Raw genomic sequence first — 21,191 nt, 5'->3', positions numbered from 1 at the left:
AGGTTCGAATGAGACCTTGTCTTCACTATGCTGATTCTCACGGTCTCACTGCCAGCTGAGAGGCATGGGAGCTAATCTGGATAGCTTTAATAGACCCCACTTTTTTTTTTATTACTTATGTGTTTGTATATATGTATGTTTTTATGTATGAATTATTTGACGAGTGAGTCAGAAGAACTCATGTGGTGAATTATTTTTAAGAAATGGAATCTCATCGAGACTTTCCTTTTGTTTCTAGTTCTCTATTTTATTTATAATGTAGAGTAATAGGACAGATCACCTCTCAGTGCTTCAGTTTACCCTTCCAAAGCATCAAAGTGATACAGGTTATCATTCTTCTAGAATTGAAAAACAGCTCAAGGCAAGGCAGAGAGCATTCAACTCTTCCCCACCCCCCTCTGTCTCTCTCTCTCTCTCTTTCTTTCCTCCTCCTCCTCCTCCCCACTCCCCCGACTCTTCCCTCTCCTGCTGTTATTTCATTTGTTAGATTTTAAAACCTTTACTTGATACCAATGCTCCTGCCTTACTCCAGCGCTAAGGAGAACTACTGTTCCCTTGTTAAAGCAGGAGAACAAAAAGCCTTGCTGTGGGAAAGTAGAACAGCAGATCTGGCCGGGTGAGCCCTGAGCCTGATGGGATGGCTATGTAGGTCCTTAACAGCCTGCCAGCCGGTGGGTAGGTCAGTTTTCAGAGGAACAATTCAGAATAGCTGTTCTCTGTCCTTCTCATGGGCACTGGGACACAAAGAGCAAAGATGGGTGAATTTTAGGAAGAGTGCTATCCCTGACAAAATTCCTTGTAGAATCCTACAGAACTCATTCTATTTAGCAAAGATACTGCTGATGGACCAAAACATATACTGAATACCAAATACAGCAAAAATACCAAAAAATACTAATTCTGTGGGACAGCTTGGCTCCTCATATTTTTCTCTTTGTTTCTTTCATGATACCCTCTAAGGTGGTCAACATTTGTGACCAAATTATGTTAAAAATGGAAAGTTAATATGATAACCTCTCATGCACTCTGTATTGTAAGTTATAAGTTGGGCTCTAGACAAGGCTCAGTCTAACTCATGAAATAAAATTGCAGTCCAAAATGTTTCCAAAGAGACATATCTTTTGTAATCTTGAAAATCAATTTCAGTGCATGGACAGGTTACAGGCATGCATGCACAGGGCCACAGTGCACAGCCATTTGTTCAATGAGTAGTTCAGAAGGGTGGGTAAAGGGAGAGAGCTATGCCCTGCCCTGTCCTGCATTGCAAGAGGAGTTGTATAATCCTTATGACAAACATAAGGAAGGAATTATTATTTCTAACCACAGATACTCAAGGTAATTAATTTCTCCATAGTAGATATCAGAGCTTTAATCCTGATTTGTCCAACTCCAAGACCATGGCCTATATTTCTATTTCATCAACCCATATTCGTGACTGTGATATGCCAGGTGTACCAAAGATATAGCATACCTGGCACATATCTTTCTATAGGGTAAATTCTATTTGGTGGTAAGTAATTTTAAATGTCATTGTATATTAAATCAAATATGGATTATGGTATGAAGTAGAATTTGAATGGTTTTAAATTTAATTTACATAGGAAATTCAAAAGAAATTTCATCTTTGAGGCAGACCGTTTCAAGTTATGTTTCCAGATTCTTGAAATTATGTACTTCTAACTTCTCCCAGAAGATTGCTTAAGTAGAATAGTTTGAGAAGCCAAGACCTAGCCAATGAAACCACCTTAGATCTGTCCAGAGCTCAAGTTCTTTGTCAAGCTGGATCTAAGTAGTCACTGCAGTATTGCCTTATTATGGTGTGTAGAGGGCCATAGCCTCAAAACACTTGACCTCTGCTTGTAAAAAGTCACTCTTTTATTTTGCAGGAGGCCATTATTGAAAACAGAGCTCTGTGGATGAAAATTAAAAGGTGTTTTGGCTATCAGTCAAAAAGCCAGTATCGGATATGGCAAAGGGACTTGGCAAATGACCCTAGTTGGCCACCAATAAACCAAACCTCCTACTCCGACATGCCAGAATGTGGTAATGGAGTGTCCTACAGCAATCCAGTATTTGAGAGCAATGAGGAACAACTTTGAAGGAAATGTGATATCCACATTGACATCACAGAGAAACAATGACAAAAGGGACCAGTTTCAGCGATTTTAAAGAAAACAGACTCTTGCAATATCAGTTTGAGTTTTTGGGATACCTATGAAATCATAGTGGCAAATTAAGGTCTATTTGATAAAATACTCTCTGCAGAGAAGAACATTGTCCCAGAAGAGTCATTGCCTCTTGGCTTCTGAAAGTACTGGAGATGTTCCCTGCAGCAAGAATGGACCAAGGACTGCCATGGACCAAGAGAACAGCAGGCTAAAGGGGAGAATATGTAGTCTTTCTTCTTAAGACAATAACTTTCCTTTTTTTTTAATGAGTTGAGGGGAATTAGTATTATGTATACTCACAGAGTTGTAACATGTTGAAGATCATTTTTGAATTCTTACTTTATTGATGGAAAAACTAATGCATGGGCACCATCACACTAATCATCACTGTCTGATTTTCTTTTCTTTGTAGTACTTTTCAGATTTGAGGCTTTTTCTTCTGCTTCTGGCCTTCCTTTACATGTTATTAAGGATAAGCTCAACATATGCTGCAATAACAAACAACCCCCAAATCTCAGTTCCTTAACACACAAGAGCTTCTTTTGTGGTCCAAGTGACTCTCTAGAACAGCTGTCCTGAGACTGGTGACAGCTTCAATCTGATGGCTCTGCCACTTCAACACAAGGACCCCATGTTTGCTGTGACGGGGAAGAGAAGAGGCTGGTGTGGGCTCTTTACTGCCCCAACCTGCAAATGACACACCTTTCTTTCCCCGCTCACCTGCCAGGGCTTGGCCCAGGAGTTGGGAAGTACAGTCTTTTGTGTTTAGGGCTGCTTCAGAGGCTTGTGACCTGTGACTACACAGGGCTCCATGTTTAGAAGGACCCCACACTTGGTTTAATGCTCTGCTATTTCCATCTTGAAATTCTTAATTTTCAAACAAGAGTCCCCACATTTTTATTTTTTGCTGGTCCCCACAAATGACATGGTTGGCCTGGGTTGTATTCTTGGGAAGGAAAGGAAAGTAGCAGATCAAAGAGCACTAATACTATCCACTGAGCTCGACTTCTCCTGATCTTATGAATTTCTCCTATGTTTTAGGAATTCCTCATCTCACATGCCCAATTCCAGGAACTTTTCTCCTCTGCTCTGTTATTTTTGAGAAACATTAGTCTTGTGCTACAGCACTATATGTCATCATGTAAGTCCTCATACAACACATCTTTTTTTTTTTAAGTTTAACGCTTCAGTTTCCACAAAACTAAAATTTCCCTCATTTTATCACTGTTATAATTTGGTTACATTAGATTCATTCAGCATAGAAAACAACCAGGTTTCTGTTAGCTCAGGAGACAATGCTTAATTCTAGGAGAATATCCACCATAGTATTTTAAAGCAAAAGCAGAATTTTCATTTTGAACATAAAATCCTAAGTGAATATTGTGAGCAGTGGGTGAGTGTTGTGGCCTGGGCTAGCTTTGCTACCTATGTGTAGCACCTGCAAGAATTCCTTTCCCTGACTGAGCTCTTGAGCATGGTTGGTAGCTCTGAGACTGCAGCTGATTCTGAGAACGTGATGTCTCTTAGCCTCTAGGATACCTTGTTGCTTCTGGTTTTAAAACAGAGCATGAAGATATATCAGTGTTTCAAGGCTGTGGAATCATTTTCTTTTTTGGTACAGAAACAAATGTTTCCTTTTGCAAAGTCAGCCTCAGTAGTGATATGGCAGCTCTGAATGTCCTTTTCTAAAACTGATAGTTTTTCTCATTTTCCAAAAGTGTAGGGTTATGGGCAGAGAAAAGCTGGAGATAGTCTACGACCTAGTCAGGAGCAAGGTCAGTGTACACAGTTTGTACTCAACAAGCCCCTTTCCAAGTGCTTCCACTTCCACTGACTCACTTGAATTGCACAATTCTCTTGCTACTGGACAAGGAGGGGCTTATCATTCCCACCACATGGATGAGAAAACTGGGATTCAGGATGACAAGAGCAGATCCAGGCCTTAAACACAGATCTTCTGAGCAAACCTTATATTGCTTCCAAATACTTTCTAATTACAGAGCTCTAGTAGGGCTGTATGTTCAGTGTGATCCCAGGGTCACACAGTCAAGCAAAGAATTGGTTTCCCATTTGCCAGGTGGAAGGAGGTGATAACCCTTTGCTAATACCAGAGCCTCTGTTCAAATGAATGCCTAAATGCCAGGCATCTTGCCATGCCTGGGGTAGAGGTGCATTAAAAACAAAACAACACCAAAAATTGATTGTCTGTTTGTCTTTTGGAGACTATGAGTTACTCTTGCCTTGGTCCTTAGTGATTCTATCCTCACCAATTTCCAAATGGCTGGCAGAGAACAGGGATAAAAGACTCTGGTTCCCCACCAGCCAAGCAGCCCTAAAATCTTTGCCAAAAGGGACTCATTTTGGAGACTGTATTCCTGGGACTAACTACATCTTAGAAGCAGTAATTGAAGGAAAGGGAGTGCTTAGCTTGGAAAAAAGGAGTCGGGAGACTGTGAAGGGTTATCATAGGAAAGAAGGCTCTGCTTGTGCCAGGTGGCATGAGAAGGCAGAATCAGGACAAGTGGGTAAAGGTCACATGGGGATGGTGTCAGGCTGATGTGAAGATCACTGCCCTAACAGCCAGCACTGGTGGACATGGAAGCTGGTGACCACGTGATGTGCACTCTTTGACGTTGGAGGTACAAGTGGCTACTCAAAGACCAATTAGAGAAGGGAGTCAAGTATCAGAAGAAACTCAATTACCTGCAAGATTCCTTTCAGGCTTGATACGCCCAATGTCTCAGTCTTATGCTGTGATGTGAACCATTCACTACTGCTGCCCACACAGAACTGATATCAGACTGACACTCGTGGGGGAGATGGGCTGGGAGAGAGGGCTCCCAGCCCTGTGAGAGCCTGTGGTGTTGGCATGTAGACTTGCCTGCACTGCACCTTGAACAGGGCTTCCCAATGGTAATAAGAGTCTAGAAAAGAGGGACAAAGTGAGGGGTTGTGACTTCCAAATTGACAGCTGAAGGAATACTTTTCATGGGTATTTTCTTAGAGAGGGGCATTTACTTTTGAGTAAAAGAGCATGGAAGAGTCCCCCAAACTCCAGAGCACAGGAACCTGCTACCAATACACTTTCCTGACCAGGACCAGGAGGAGAAAAGGACACAATCACAGGATCAAAATCATCTGAGAGGGTCCCCTGTACCTTCACCCCATGGTGTCCAGCTCTCACACACAGAGAACCCTGACTCTGGGCTCCCCTCCTGAAACATGTAATGATCTGAGCATGGAAATACGCCTGTGCCATCTGTGTCCTTATGTGCTCCCCAAAGTGTGCATGTACATACTTGCCAATGTGATGACTGAAAAAAGTGACTATTTATTCAGAGCCTTGTATTTAGTTTATGCCATAATAAATTATTCTGTACAAAAGAGGCAAGTAAAATCTATAATTCTGTAGTTCAAAAATCAACCTGTCTGTCTCTCTGTAGTGGAGTGTTTCACGCTGGCTCATAAAATAGTGTGGCCTACTCCAGTGATGTGGAATGAAAGCACTATCTTCACCAAGTTCCAGGCATTTCCTAACACTACAGATGCTATTATTCTCTGCTTTATACACCGGGCCTTACAGTTTGTAAAATACTTTCATGCTCATTCTCTCATTTAAGCCTCATAGCAATCTTAGGAGGAAAGCAGGGCAAGGGTTATACTATTCTCCTTCTTTTGATGAAGTACAAGACTCTCCAAAAGACTCAGTAACTTGTTCAAGGATACACAGCTAGTGTGTAAAGGAGCTAGAATCCGATGTGGGTCTGTTTTTAGCAAGTTCCCTGCCGTGCCTCTCTCCCATGTGGTTTTTTCCTAAATGCAAAGTTTGTAGCAATGAAAAACAAGATGGCAGCAAGGCAACTATCCAACGCAGTTGCCATCACGAGTATAATTTCTTCCAGAAAGAATTTTTAGTTTCTCGTAGATGTCCTCTTGAACTTGACTATCAATCACAGAAAAGGTCAACTCCCATAGCTGAGAGAGTAAAATCATAAAACCACAGCCTGTGAGCCTATTTCATGTGATCAGATAAAGCTCTGGTTTCTGGCTTTAGTCCTGAGAAGCAGAAACATATCTCTCTGCTTGAACTTTGTTCAGCCCCTGCTTTATACAGCTTTTCAGGTACATTTGGATTTTCATTTGACTTTGAACTATGCTCACTTCTCTATGCATAAAATGTTTGAAAACTACTGCCACACAACATTCTACCTGCCTCTTGGTTTCCGTTAGACTATTATAATGAGCTTCTAAACTTTATCAATAAAATGATTTCTTCAAAATTAAACAAACATATAAACAACAATAACAAAGCACAACTGTCCTAGAGTTGTCAAGAGAGCCTTAGGAGTGAGCCACCCTAGCCTTCTTAAACATACCAAGCATGTTCCTTCCTCAGGAAGATTGCATTTGCCATCCTCTCTGCTTTGAATGCACCTCCCCCCCAAAAAAACTATCCCCATGGCTGATTACTTTGCCTTCAGATTTCAACTCACTTGTTGCTTCTTCCAAGAAGCCTTTCCTGATGATTTTATCTAATGTTGTCCTTGCCCCACTAGCTTGATTCATTTTTTTATGTAATATTTGGGCAACCCCTCAGGTGACTGAGGTTGAAAGAATACTGCTTGCTCAAGATAACATATTTAAGAAATGGGTGAGCTGAGTCTAGAATCTGGCTCTATTGACTGCCAAGTCAATGTTCCTTATATTCTTCACACCGAGCCAGATTCTGCTAATCAGATTAGCTAATCTGTAGAGAAAAGGACAGGGCGTTGTAGAGCATTGTTCATGGTTGAATAAAAAGCACTCAAAGAGTTGTCCAGACTCTCCCAGCTCTATTTCTTGCTATCTCCTTTCGACTCCGTCTCCTGAGTATTTCAACTCCCTGAAAAATGTGGTGAAGCACTGACCTGTGATAAAGGCTGCACACATATTTACTATGGAAACTACATTGAATTTGAAGTCGTGGATAAAAGTGGTTATGCTGCAGACAGGTCTCTGTGTATGCACTAGGGGGCGCCATTCACACCATATTGCAAACCCACAGTGGTGGCTCTGTGTGGTATCAATAAGGCTTTGTGAGTATGTGAGGGATTTTACTTTTGTAATTCCAAACACATGCATGGAATGAAGAGTCCCACTTGTGCCTCCTCCACTCATTTCCTAAGTCCCTAGAGCCTCTGTTGGCAGTGTCTCTCATGCGGCAACTCTGCTCCAAGCCCTTGGTTGTCACCTGCCTGATTATAGGAGCCTCTTAATTGGTCTCCCTGACTGAGGCCTCTCTTCTATCTTTCCCTCTCAAGGTTTCTGTGAATTCTATTGTATAGCTCTGACGATGTCATGTCCATGATCAGAAACCCTTAATAGTCTAAATTATCTACCAAATAAAGTACATGTTACTTAGTAAAGAATTCAAGGCCTTTTGCCCCAGCCACATGAGGCCTCATCTCTGACTTTTCTCTTTCTTGTATTCTGTACTTCAGCAAACTAAATTTCCTGTCATTCTCAGCATTTGGTACTCACTTTCCCACCTTAATACGTTTGGGGGCATGTGTTCTCTCTTTTGGGGCATTACTAATTCCAACTCTTATCTCCATACATCCAAAGCCCACCCATTCCTCAATATCCAATTAGAATGCTACCTGATCTGCCAAGCCAGAGAGAAGCTCTTTTTTTTCTGCACAATCATCACACTCTACATATCCATTCTTTGTATGACTTCCAGCTTTTATTTTTAACCTTGTGTTAGGGTCCTGTAGTGTCTCAACTTCCCCCACTTCCCACCAAACCTGACTTTGACTAGAGAGTGCATTCTCTGAGGGTAGGGACCAAAACTGAGTCATCTCATCTTCCCACTCTGCACCTAGCACAGAGCCATGGTTAGGGGCGCAGCAAGCAGCTGTGGTGTGATCGAATAAAAAAATATAATCACTGGGATATTTTGTTGTTTTATTTTTCCTTCTTTGTCTGTGAACATCTGTTTTTCATCCAGTACAAAGAAGCTTAACTCAAACAATAGGGTTATGAATAAAAACAACCAGAAGTACAAAGTATAGTGATTACAAGGTTGTGCTTAATACGTTTGGCTGTCCATTTATATAGTCAGGGTGTGGGAGTGTGGTGTGGAATTAAAAGAGTTAAGTATATGCTACAAAGTCTATCTCAATATGTCTAAGACACTATAGGCTTATTTGTGTGAGAGTGCAAGGATCCTAATAGGAAGAAAACTCAAGAGAGAGTTGAGGCAAACAAGCTTATTTAAAAACCAAATATTAGACTTCAAAATAATAAAAGCTATATATGACAAACCCAGAGCTAACATTGTTCTGAACAGGAAAAAACTGAAAGACTTTCCTCTAAGATCTGGAACAAGACAAGGATACCCACTTTCACCACTTTTATTCAACAAAATACTGCAAGTCCTGGCCGGAGCAATTAGGCAAGAGAAAGAAAGAAAGGTCGTCAAAATTGGACAGGAAGAAGTCAAATTAGCCTTGTTCACAGATGACATGATTTTATACTTATATAAAACCTTAAGACTACACCAAAAAACTGTTATGATTAATAAACGAATTTAGTAAAGTTGCAGGATATAAAATCAACATACAAAAATCAGTAGCATTTAAATATGCTAACAGCAAACAATCTGAAAAAGAAATGAAGCTTAATAATAACTACAAAGAATAATACCTACATTAACAATAGCTACAAAGAATACATAATAACTAAGAATCAATTTCACCAAAGAAGTGAAACATCTATACAAAGAAAACTATAAAATATTGATGAAAGAAATTGAAGAGAACACACACAAAAAATGGAAAGATATTCCATGCTCATGGATTTGGGGAGTTAATATAGTTAAAATGACAATAGAACCCCAAACAATTTACAGATTCAATGAAATCTATATTAATATGCTGACAGTCTTCATGGAAGAAAAAATAATTCTAAAATTTATATGAAACCCCAAAAGACCCCAAATAGCCAAAGCAATCCTGAACAAAAAGATCTGGAGGTATCACACTATCTGACTTCAAAATATACTACAAATCTATGGTAAACAAATCAGCATAGTACTGGCATAAAAACAGACACATAGACCAACGGAACAGAATAGAGAATCCAAATATAAATCCACGCATTAACATCCAACTCATTTTCAACAAAGGTGCCAAGAAAATATAATGAGGAAAGGACATTTTCTTTAATAAATGGTGCTAGAAAAATTGGATATTCATATGCAAAAGAATGAAACTAGACCCCTATTTCTTACTATGTACAAAAATCAAATGAAATGGGTTAAAGACATAAATCTAAAAACTGAAACTATGAAACTACTAGAAGCAAACATTGAGGAAATGCTCCAGGATATTGGTCTGGGCAAAGATTTCTTTGTGTAAGGTCTGAAAAGCACAGGCAACCAAAGCAAAAATACACAAATGGGATCACATCAAGCTTAAGTGCTTCTTGGACAGCAAAGGAAACAATCAACAAAGTGAAGAGATAACCCATAGAATGGGGAAAAATATTTGCAAACTATCCATCTGACAAGGGATTAATAACCACAATATATGAGACCTCAAGTAACTCAATAGCAAATAAAACCCAAATAATCCAAGTTAAAAATGAGCAAAAGATCTGAATAAACATTTCTCAAAAGAAGACGTGGAAATGGCCAACAAGCATATGAAAAAATGCTCAACATCACTAATCATCAGAGAAATGCAAATCAAAACCACAATAAGATATCATCTCACCCCAGTTAAAATGGCTTTTATCAAAAAGACAGGCAATAACAAATGCTGGCAAGGATGTGGAAATGGGAACGCTCGTACTCCGTTGGTGGGAATGTAAATTAGTACAGCCACTATGGATAACAGTATGGAGGTTCCTCAAAACACTAAAGATAAAACTACTCTATGATCCAGCAATTCCACTACTGAGTGCATATCCGAAAGAAAGGAAATGAATATATCAAAGAGATAGCTGAACTCTTATGTTTATTGCAGCACTATTCACAATAGCCAAAATTTAGAATTGGCTTGAGTGCCCATCAATGGATAAATGGATAAATAAAATGTGATATATACACAGTGGAATATTATTTAGCCACAGAAAAGACTGAAATCCTGTCATTTGCAGATACATGATGGAACAGGAGGTCATTATGTTAAGTGAAATTAGCCAATCACAGAAAGACAAATACTGCATGTTCTCCCTCATATGTGGGAGCTACAGAAGTGGATCACATGAAGACAGGAGACTGGTGGCCAGAAAAGGTGGGTGAGGGGGCAATGAAGAGGGGTTGATTAATGGGTACAAACATGTTTTTACAGAAGAAATAAGACCTCATATGTGATAGATCAGCAGGGTGACTATAGTTTACAATAATCTATTGTATATTTCAAAATAGCTAGAAAAGAATAATTCAAATGTTTCTAGCATAAGGAAAAGACAAATATTTAAGGCAATCAATATCCAAATTACACAGATTTGATCTTTAAAAACTATATTAATGTATTAAATTATCACATGTACCCTGAAAATATGTACACCTATTATGCATCAGTACAAAAAATTAAATTAAAGAAACCCAAACGTTAGATATAAGGGAATGGGTGCAAAGTTAGAGTACAGCAAGGTGTGCATTTTTCAATTCATTCTGGGGTTTCACCCTACCTTTAGGAACTTTTTCAAGGGTCAAGGAAAAGAAAGCTATGACAAAAAAAGAGGTAGAGAAAAAGATGTGTATGTGTGTGTGTCTGTGTGTGTACGTAGAGAGAGAGAAGAAGAAAGAGAGAGAGAGAGAGAGAGAGAGAGAGAGGCCCACTCTGTGATCTGTGGCCTGTGTGTCATTGTATAATAAAAGCAGGGTGGAGGGAATCTACCTGTGGCCTCCCTCACCTAGCTGTGATATGAATATGGAAAAACAGATGGAAGATGCATGTTGCTAATGGCTGATGGTATCACACGGAGACACATAGGTGACATAAAGAGTCTGAGCATTGATGGCTAAAGGAGAAAGAAAGTTGCTAAGGGAGATGGAGAATGGTCAAGGGTGACACAGAGTGGCTGTGCACATCACAGAGGCCAGGGGTCCCCTACAATCAATCCCAGGGTCAGCGCGGCCCACACAGAAGCCTGACCATGGAAGGCACAGAGATCATTGCAAAGTGGTGGCGTGTGGCCCATGCAGTCAGCACAGGCTGTGGTGGAGGAGAGCGTGCGGTAACCGGGAACACTGCTTGCTGCAGCACATGCTGAAATCTGCGAACATTCTCAATGACTCAGGAGGGACTGCCGAGTAGTGGGGTTTCTGTGGTCCTGTTTTTGACTGTTTTCTCAGGTTTACATGTCCAGGAAAACATAGGTTAAAAAGAGAGGAAAGAAACGTCCCCACTAGGCCCGTTTGGGGAAAGTCCACACAGGGACACTTATATCAAAAATCACCTGAGGATGCACTGTAGAGCCCCACGGCCACTCTTTGTTCCTGGTCTGTTCAGGAACTGAACAAATGCAAGACAAAGTGACTCCCCAGCTGGCTGAATGCTCTTTCCCAAAAGCTGAGCTAGTTTTCTCTTGACCCAGCCAAAGGTTAGCCTTGAGAATTTGATAAAGGCTTAAATAGCCTCAAGAATGCAACCACAATGTATGACTAATTAAAAACTGGTTTGATGTGGGGATAATTTTGTAGGTGTGGATCCTCCCTAGATGAATTATAAAATCAAATTTGGTCTGGATGCCAAGAGTCATACTTGGGAGAGTCCAAATCTCTGTGTCTTTCCACACCTCAGCCTTGCACAGCAGTCAGGGAGAGTCACAGGTGTCCCAGGGCACCGTGTGACCCGGGAAGTTGCAGGGCACAGAAGTCTGAGTGGGTTTATATATGTTTTTAGGGCTGGGGGATGGCAGTTTCTTCGGCCAGGAGATGTCAGCACGAGGAGTAAGGAATTTCTTTGTTTCAGTTTTGGGGCGAGTATTGAGGAATAGGAGGGGCTTCTCTTCTTTTTTCATTAGGGAAGGGAGGGGTGCCTGCCACCAGCCTTACAATAACTATCTTGAAGAATTGCCTTTTGTTTTTCTTAATTGGTGCTTTCTGGATAATTTCCAAGTCTACAGGATCTCCCATGAGATTCAAAGATCTGTGCAAAGCAGCTCAGACTTGGATGTATTTGCAGGTAATGTTTGCGTTTTTCCTGTCACATCGTGTGCTATCCTACTCTCTCCAGGGAATTCATAGCAATGCATAGGCTTCTTTTTGGAACATGGTTCTCAAACTTGACCCATCATGAAAATCTTCAAGGAACTTATCAGAAATAAATTCCTGGGCCCAACCTCAGACATACACTCAATCAGAGTCTCCTGAGGAGCTGTATCTTTATTAAGCTCTACAGGTGATTCTGATGATCAATCAAGTTTAGGAATCATAAAAGACTAACAGATTATTTTCTCCTAAATATGTTATCCTGTGCTTGTCCCATGGAGACTCATCTACAATTTTTTCCTGGCAGCTCACTCTGCGTTGAGAGAACTTTTTGTGGTATATTTCTTTTGAAAGTGCTGTCTGTCACTGCGCATTCTCTACTCTATATTATGAAAGCAGTCCCTGATGAATAGAAATCCTGCTGACAAACTTCTCTCCCTTGAGGTGAGCCTATTTATTCCTGCTCTTTGTCAGAGCTCTAAGTACTGCATTCTTGACAAAACATGTACTGGTGGCTAAGTTCACTGGGGAAAGATTCCATGACCTAAGGGCAGAAACATAGAAAGGGGTTTAATAACATACATTCTTCAAGTTAGTTGAAAATTTATGCAAAAACTCTGCTCCTTGTGCTATTGAAATTAATCCACCCTTCAGATAAGGGAGAAAAAGAAAAACTGAGTCTAGGCCATTCTTAGGTTTGAATAGTTTAAGGGAAACATCGTCTCTCCAACCAGGTTAGGTCATCTGCCACTGATTAGTAAGAAATCAATTTGCCTTGAGACGTCAATTTAGAGGTTTACTGTATTCTCCTTAGAACAGATCTTGGGATCCAGCTCATTCGCTCATTCTGGAATGCCGCGTCCATTACACATCTCTGTTACCATTCCACCTCATCCCTACTGTTTTTTTGCTGGGGAAGTCCTTTGAGTCAACAAATGCAATTGAGCCCCTATTCCAATTTCAGAAATTCCATTGCCCTTCTGTTCAGCACCCTTAACTGGTCTCAATGGATGTTAGAGTTTTCAGTGTAGTAAGGGGAGCAGAGACGGGAGTTTAATGTTCACCAAGGTATTGACCTGACAGCACTGTGGCATCTTTTTGGCCACTGGTCAGACTCAGACTCAGGCTGGTGACTTGCCTGACAATCGCAGTTAACACTTGACAGTCATTCTTACTGGCACTTACTGTTCTCATCAGACAAGTCACATAACTGGCAGTCTGTGTAGATTTGTTCTTGTGGCCAGTCATCTGGAAACCCCTCCAGGGTATTAAATTAAACAGACATTCTGGTCCTCTGCGGCTAAAGACACAGAGCATGGGGGCAATGTGGCGTAAGCTTTGACAAGCTTAAAGTCCTTGACAATAGTCAATACATTTCCAGCAGCATAAAATGAGCTATTGAATCATCCTGGAATGATCCTAATACCTTAGGGAGGAAGGATGGTCATACCAAACTCACTGTGGTTCCCTGAAAAATTTTAAATTAGGGAAAGAAGAAACTTTAAGGCGAGGGAACTGGGTAAGAGGTGAGAGAATGGAAAGATGCAGAGGCTTTTCCTTCCGGAAGAAAGAATGGGTTGATGGTACCTACATAGATGCAGGAGGGTACAAACATTAGAAACCCTTAGTTCTTTTCTGAGGTTGAGGTCCCCAGAAGCAGATACTGAGACACAGATTTATGTGTAAATATTGTGTTAAGGAAGTGTTTCTAGGAGAAAGGGTAAAGGGAGTGAAAAACAGTATAAGTAAGGATGTGATTTTGGGCAAAGTCTTAACCTCAACCTGATGCTGCCAGGGAGATTTGGAATGTAAACATTACTTCAGTTTGCTCCAACTCTTGGCAAGGGAGCAAGGCTTCAGATTTCTGCCGTGTCAGCCACCAGTTCAGGGCTACTTGGGCAGGGTAGGGTTGAGGAGTAAACTCCAGGCATCCTTGGGTCTTTGCTAGAACAGGAAAAGGGCCTCACAGGCAATCCCCTGAAAAGAGTCATAGGAATAGGTCCTTAGAAGAAAAGCACACAAACGGCTGTGAAGGCAATGAAGATATCCAGGAAGATCCCGGCAGACCATATACAATATCTGCCACCGACCAACCCAAGGAAAAGCAGGTTCCTCGGGCAGGGAAAGGGTGATGTATTCATTCATGTATTTTTTGAGCACCTATCATATGCGCCTCTCTCTGCTAAGTGCTTAGATTTGAAGATGAATGTTTCTTTCCCTTGAATGTGATAAGAACCATTATTGACTTATGTATCAAATACTATGGAGATAGTTCCCAAAGCCAAGTTGGCGGGCCCAAGGAGAGTAAGGGCCACCAAACCTGCAATATATAAAGCATTTGGAAAATAAAATTGACTCCATGAGAGAGTAAATCAATTAATATTTATCTGATGACTGAAGAGGCAGTGTTTTTAAAATCCCAAACAGAAGCAATTAAGCAAAAAAAAAAAAAAAATTGCTTCAATGATTCACAGCAAATTAACAGTATCTGCAATGCACAAAGCTTCATTTTATAATAAAAACAAGTAGAAACTATGATTTAATCCACATTATGGTACTTGACTCCTATGAGGGGCACGGAAGAGCTAGTTCAGCTACCTAAGCTTGTGTCTCTGCCCCATAGAGGGAAGCTGCAGCCATGCCTGGAATAGGAACAGAAATCAGAGCCCCAGAGAAAACCTATTAGCAGAAGAGAGGGAGGCTTTTCTTCATCAATCAGGAGTCAGCTGGGAGTGGGTGAGGTGAAATAGTTCTTTTCCTTTAGGTTCACATGCTCTAAGTCCATGGGCTTCCTTGCTGTCAATTAGAAGTTGCAGATATTTCACAATCAATCACTTTCAAACATCATAACTTCTGCCAGCAGATTCTGAACCATCCAGTTTCTATAGGAGGAAGACACTGCAGAGGATCCGGCTAAGCAGGAATGGTACATATTTGTACATAGACATATCGGTGGTATTTACATACATCAGTGTGAACTAAAATAAGATTTTAAGGCTCCCCTCCAACCAGCTGACTGAATGGGCCCCCCTCTTGGCCAAGGGGATACCCTAAAACTGAGTTGCCAGCCTTGGGCCATGAGAAGGGAGGTCAGACATCCCTCATCATGCCCCCTCCCTTCTTGGAGATGTCCTTTGTAACTCATCAACAGGCCTAAGGCTATGCAAGACAAAACTGCAGGTCCTCAATTTACACAACAAATATATGGCAGGTAGTTTGTCTCTGATTAACAGACCTCCTTATCTTAACTTAAAACATTCCCGAGCCTTTAGACAAAGCTTCATTTCTTTAACCAATTACAAGTCTAAGAGTCTTTAAACCCACCTATAACCTGTAAATCTGAACCCCTTTGAGTTGTCCCACCTTTTCGGGCCAAACCAAGGTATGCCTTCCATATATTGATTCATGACTTTATCTATAATTCATGACTCTCTGAAATGTATAAAACCAAATTGTAACTCAGCCACAGTGAGTCCACTTGCTCACGGCTTCTTGGGAGTGGCTCTGGATCATGGTCCTCAAGTTTGGCTCAGAATAAACCTCTTTAAATTATTTTACAGACTTTGCCTTCTTTTCTGTTGACATCAGTGACAAGCTCAACCTGAACCTGGCAATGACAGATGAGTTTGAGTAAGACATTTTGCAAAATGATTCACAAGAGCAGCTGGAGTAAAAGTCAAGAATGTACAAGATTTGGATTCAGGAGCACAGGTCCAGTAGACTGAACTCAAGGGCAAGGTCTGTACCTCATTCATCTCTGGGTTCTCATTTTAGGACCTAGAACAGAGCTCTGCATATGGCAGTTTTATACAAGTATGGGCAGAACTGAACTGAGGAGAGCTGAAGAGATCGGTGAGCTAATATTACACCTCCCAGGGTTGCATTTTGCCAATCATATAAACTCTAATTCCTTCACCAACCAGTGAATTAACAGGACAGGAATAAGTTGAGGAATAATATGGGAAGGTCCCTTTTTACAGTTTGGGTTTTGTGTGTGTGTGTGTGTGTGTGTGTCCAGTGAAGGAAGTAAAAATATTGTACCCCAAAATATATTTCTTTGACATATTTTGAGATGGCTGTCAGAGAACCAGCAAACAGAATTAGCCCCACAAAGCTGTCTTTTGTGGGGGAAATTTGCATCTGCAGAGAATTTGCATTGATACAGCTGGGGTTTTTTGTTTGTTTGTTTGTTTTGTTTTGAGACCTTCACCTGTCCAAACCTAGGAAAGATTAACTGAGAGTCTGACACCTTTAAAGGTCTGAAAGAAACATTTACCATTTATTTTCTCTGAGGGCTTCTACCTGTGAGGTTTTGTCTACATAACAAGACTACCTTTACTGCCCAACCCTCCTCTTCTCTCCCTCTCATAACCTGTTTTGCCACCATCCAAACCCACATTCTTTCTGCAACCTCAAGATGGTACATAAGCCTTTGCATCCCATTGGGAGGTTGGGTAATCACTGTCATGCTCTCCAAGTACAAGAGAATGAATTTTGCATGTCTTTTCTCCAATTAATCTGGTTTTGTGAGTTGATTTTTCAACAAACCTTCAGAGGGCAAAGGGGAAATTTTTCCCTTGGCCCCAAAACCAGATAAGATACAATTTTATTTCTACTCATCTAAAGTTTGCCACATTTCACCAAATTCTCAATTTGCTGATCTCCAAAATAGAAATTTGAAGTAGAGAGTGGGAAAGGCTACATTCATACTTTCACCTTGGACAGCCCATTTTTGTGTTTCCTAAAGGGATCTCCCTCTGCTTTGTTCTAATCTGTATAGAATGCATGGGTTGTTTTAGTTCAGTGGTCATTATGGGTGGAAGAAGTGAGGGATGGTTGGATCTGCTTATAAACAGATTGAGTGCAATTAAAGAGAGGGCATTTGATTCTATATTTCAGATAGAGGATTAGTCATATACCAAAATTCAAATATCTTCCAAACCTGTGTGGTTGTTACACAGAGCTCAAAAGGTCACTCAATCAGATATCATAGGCCACTTCACACACTGTCACCTGATATTGAGCCTCTCAGGTTTCTGTAGCTCCTCCTTATTCTGCTGACACAAGCCTTCCTCACTTCTGCCTTGTATAGAATCACCTCTGCATGGTTTTGCTCTCTCACCAGACTCTGAGTCCCTTGAGATCTAGGCTGATCTATCCCTTTACCCCTCTCTGAGATTATCATGGGGTCAGTGTAGCAGAGACTGCTAGGTGACCTCTCTTCTTCCTGACATACAGGTGTATCACATTCCTAATCAACTTTGCAAATAGGTGTGGTCATCTGACTGAGTTCCAGCCAATCTTCTAGCATATGTGCAGAGTACCTCTGCTAGGACTAGTCCGTGGAAAACTTCATTTACTATCCTCCATGCATTCTCCCTTTCATACAATCATAGCAGCCTTGGAAGCCACATATTGAAGATGGTGGAGCCACAGACGAAAGGAGCCTGGGTCTCCAAAACACTGTGCCGAGGACAACCCCTCCAATGCTCCACTAATGCTCTCCTACCACCACCAACTTAGACCCACACTTCTACTGTATTAAACCACTGAAAATTGTTATTGTTTGTTGTTATAATAGCAGTCAGTTTATATTACCCAAACCATTTTGCTTGTGTAGGTATTCAACAATGTTTGAAATAGAATGCTCCAGTAAGACTCCAGTGGTGAGCAGAGAAAATAGCAAGAGAGTTTTACAATCTAGATAAAACACCCAAATATGGACTAGTTTCCCTTTAGACATTGGGGAAGTGGAAATTGGGTCTCTGCCAAGTAGGACAGTGAGGCATAGTTCTAATTCATGCCATCATGCCTGTTGCATCTTCATTGAATAAGCTTCACAAAGAGTGGACACACATCCTCTCCCTCTAATCCATGTAGTCCCCATGCCCTTCACCTCTCTCACATGCAGAACAGAGTTCTAGATAAAATACAGCAAGAAAGGAGGTAGTATTTCCTGGTGGAAATACACTGGACTGGGAGTCAGGGAAGCTGGCTTTGAGCCCTGGCTCTGCCATTATTTTGCTGTGCAACTTTGAGCAAATTTTTCTAAATCTCTGTTTCCTTTTTTTTATTTCAGCATATTATAGGGATACAAATGTTTAGGTTACATATATTGCCTTTGCCCCACCCAAGTCAGAGCTTCAAGCATGTCCATCCCCCAGTGAGCACTGCACCCATTGGGTGTGAATATACCCATTCCCTCCTCCCCCCTCCCACCTGCCTGATATGCAATGAATGTTACTGCTATATGTGCAGGTAAGTGTTGCTCGATTAATAACAATTTGATGGTGAGTTGGAGCCCATTCTACTAAGTGAAGTATTTGTTTCTTTTTTGTTTCCAGGAAATTGTGTTCTGAGTCAGAGATTGTGGAGGGAGGTGAGGCACTCTCTCAGTCACTTCCCCTGGCTTCATCCTGGATAGGAAGGCCCCTAAGAGGGCTAGGACTTGACTTCTTTGGGAATCATCAGTTCTTCAGGCTCCCGTGCAAGGTGGACATCTTACTCGCTTACCTTTTTGTATCTCCTCATCTGGCTTTTCCCTCCCCTCTTGTCTCTGGAGGCCGCTGTCTTATGCTGTGTGGTGCTGACAATTTTCTTCTCATTAGCAAAGAGTTTGTCTTTGGGGTTCATTAGGATGTACTGTGTTCTGCTTTCAGTCACAGGCAATTGGAAATCTGGCCTCTTCAGGTGGAAAAGATTTGGAGAATCCCAACAACTTCCTGATCTCTATGGCTAGAAATAATAATGTGACCTGAAGGAAGCCACTCCTACCAATGTTGAGGCTGCTTCTCCCACAGCTGCTTCACCCCATCAAACCCCTCCCCCACACACATATAAACACAGTAGGTGATCGCCCACCCATGGGCCTACAAGAGGCTGGCTGAACCACCGGGGTGTGACTGGATCTGCCGATTGCTTATGGACATCTGCATTAGCTCTTTTAAACTTTAGTATCTGTTGCAGAGTTTCTTGGAGGCAGAGTTTAAAGCAGATATAATTATTGTTTTCCACAAAGCACGTCCTCTGATGGCTAAAGCAAGTGCTCAGTGCTTATAGACCCTCAAGATTACCTAATACAAACTTTAAAGTGATGAGTTAATCCTTCATATGGTGAATGGACCAATGTCAGCATGTATACCTTTGGGAGGTGGAAACTCAGTGCCTCCAACGCACGTATAAGCAGTTGTGATTATTAGAAGACTTTATGTTGAACTAAATATTTTGTACTTGTGCAAGGCAAAAGAGTGCTTGTTCATCAGTGGGAAGGAGCTGGGATCTTGGGTCTTGGCTCGTGGACAGAGTCCAGTTTGCCATGGTTTACAAGCTCTTCGTGGCTGGGCATAACTTTGTTTATATCATCATTATCCTCAGCACTCCCTATCTTTCTATTCTCAAGTCTTACTTTGATTTCTCTTAATACCTCAGATAGGCTATAGTTTCCCACCTCTCTTGACTCTTTCATGCATTTTGTTCCCTGGCCTAGAATATGCTCACCACCTGCCAATATGTCCCATTCCTTCCATCTGGTTAACTTCTGCTCATCTTTGAGATGTCAGAATAGATGTCACTTCCTTCAGGAAGCTGGTCTTATTCCGTTAAATCTGAGTTCAGTATACTTCCCGTTTAAGAGGCTATTTACTTGTCTGTCTCTCCCAGGCAACTGTAAACTCCTCAGGGTAGTGACTCCCCCCTTTCCATCATTGTATCCAAGGGCCTAGCACAATGTCTGGAATATCCATTGTTCAATTCATAATTGCTGAGTAAAAATTGACTGGAGTCACTGTGAGTGTTATGGATTCTATCTTTGGGCTCTAAGTAACAGAAAATCCAAATAATAGTGGCTTTATAAGAACATTTAATTAGATATTTAACATGGTGTCTGGGGCTAGGGAGGTCAGGGTTAGTTGTATGGCTAAGAGGGTATAACAAGCATCTAGGCTCCTTTATTCTTTCTGTCACCATCATTCTCGTGGTGATTATAATCTCCTTCATGATCTAAAGTGCTCCAAGCATCACATCCTCATGCATGTCTTTCAAAGGACGAAAGAAAGGATAGAAAAAGCTGTCCTTCTCTCTCTTTCATCAAGAGGATGATCCTTCCCACAAGACCCATGTCACCAGTTGTCTTTCCCTTATATTTCATTGCTTAGACCTGGGTTGCATGCCCACCCTTGGACAAATCATGACTCATCCTTAGAGCTTCTAGTTCAAGTCACGCTGCAAAGACAAAGTTGGGGTTCTTTCAGCAAGCAATGAGTGAATAGCTGGTGGGTAAGAAGTGGATGATGACTGCCACTCATGCCCTTAATGAAGTTTTACCAAAATCCAGAACTCTTTTCTCCAAATCTGAGCTTTACCCTAGATTGGCACTACTTAAAATGCAACATTCACAATGGCATATTATTCTTCAGTGTTGACACCTCAGTAGCCTCTCTAGCATGAAAAGCTTTAGTTGTGTGTTTATTCTCATCAGCTACTTTCCCCTGGGCCAGAGAGTACTTTGACCACTGCTGAACATCAAGGCAACTGAAGGCAACCAGTGACTATTTCAGTCAGCAGAAAAAGACAAGTATCATCCTCTAACAGTTCTCACTCATAGTAAATTTTCTTCCATGGTCAAAGTGGCAAGAATGCATGCAATAAGAGGCAATTGAATGACAAAAGTTTTCATCAGGAACGAATTAACCCCCAAATGGATCACAATTTACTTATTTTTTTGATGATAATATCAAAGTCAGTGGTGATTACACAGGTGTTGAAATATCATTTCTGGCTCCTCTTCTCTCCATATATACTTTATTCATTTGAAAATATTT

At 41.1% G+C, this 21,191-nt stretch overlaps 1 protein-coding gene across 3 annotated transcripts in view; it reads left to right on the top strand.

Moving 5' to 3' along the window:
- The window catches only part of ATP13A4 (ATPase 13A4), a 147,450-nt gene extending 141,898 nt beyond the window's left edge, over positions 1-5,552 (top strand). For all 3 annotated transcript variants that reach the window (XM_045539949.1, XM_045539948.1, XM_045539951.1), the window contains one exon: positions 1,887-5,552. In XM_045539949.1, the coding sequence (XP_045395905.1) occupies positions 1,887-2,099 (213 nt within the window). In that variant the 3' untranslated portion in view covers positions 2,100-5,552. The remainder of the gene's footprint in view (positions 1-1,886) is intronic.
- Positions 5,553-21,191: the final 15,639 nt, after the last annotated feature.

The sequence above is a fragment of the Lemur catta genome, chromosome 1 (assembly GCF_020740605.2).
Source record: "Lemur catta isolate mLemCat1 chromosome 1, mLemCat1.pri, whole genome shotgun sequence".
Classification (NCBI taxonomy): Eukaryota; Metazoa; Chordata; class Mammalia; order Primates; family Lemuridae; genus Lemur; species Lemur catta.
The sequence above is the reverse complement of the archived record's forward strand: the minus strand, read 5'-3'. Positions and strand labels throughout refer to the sequence as shown.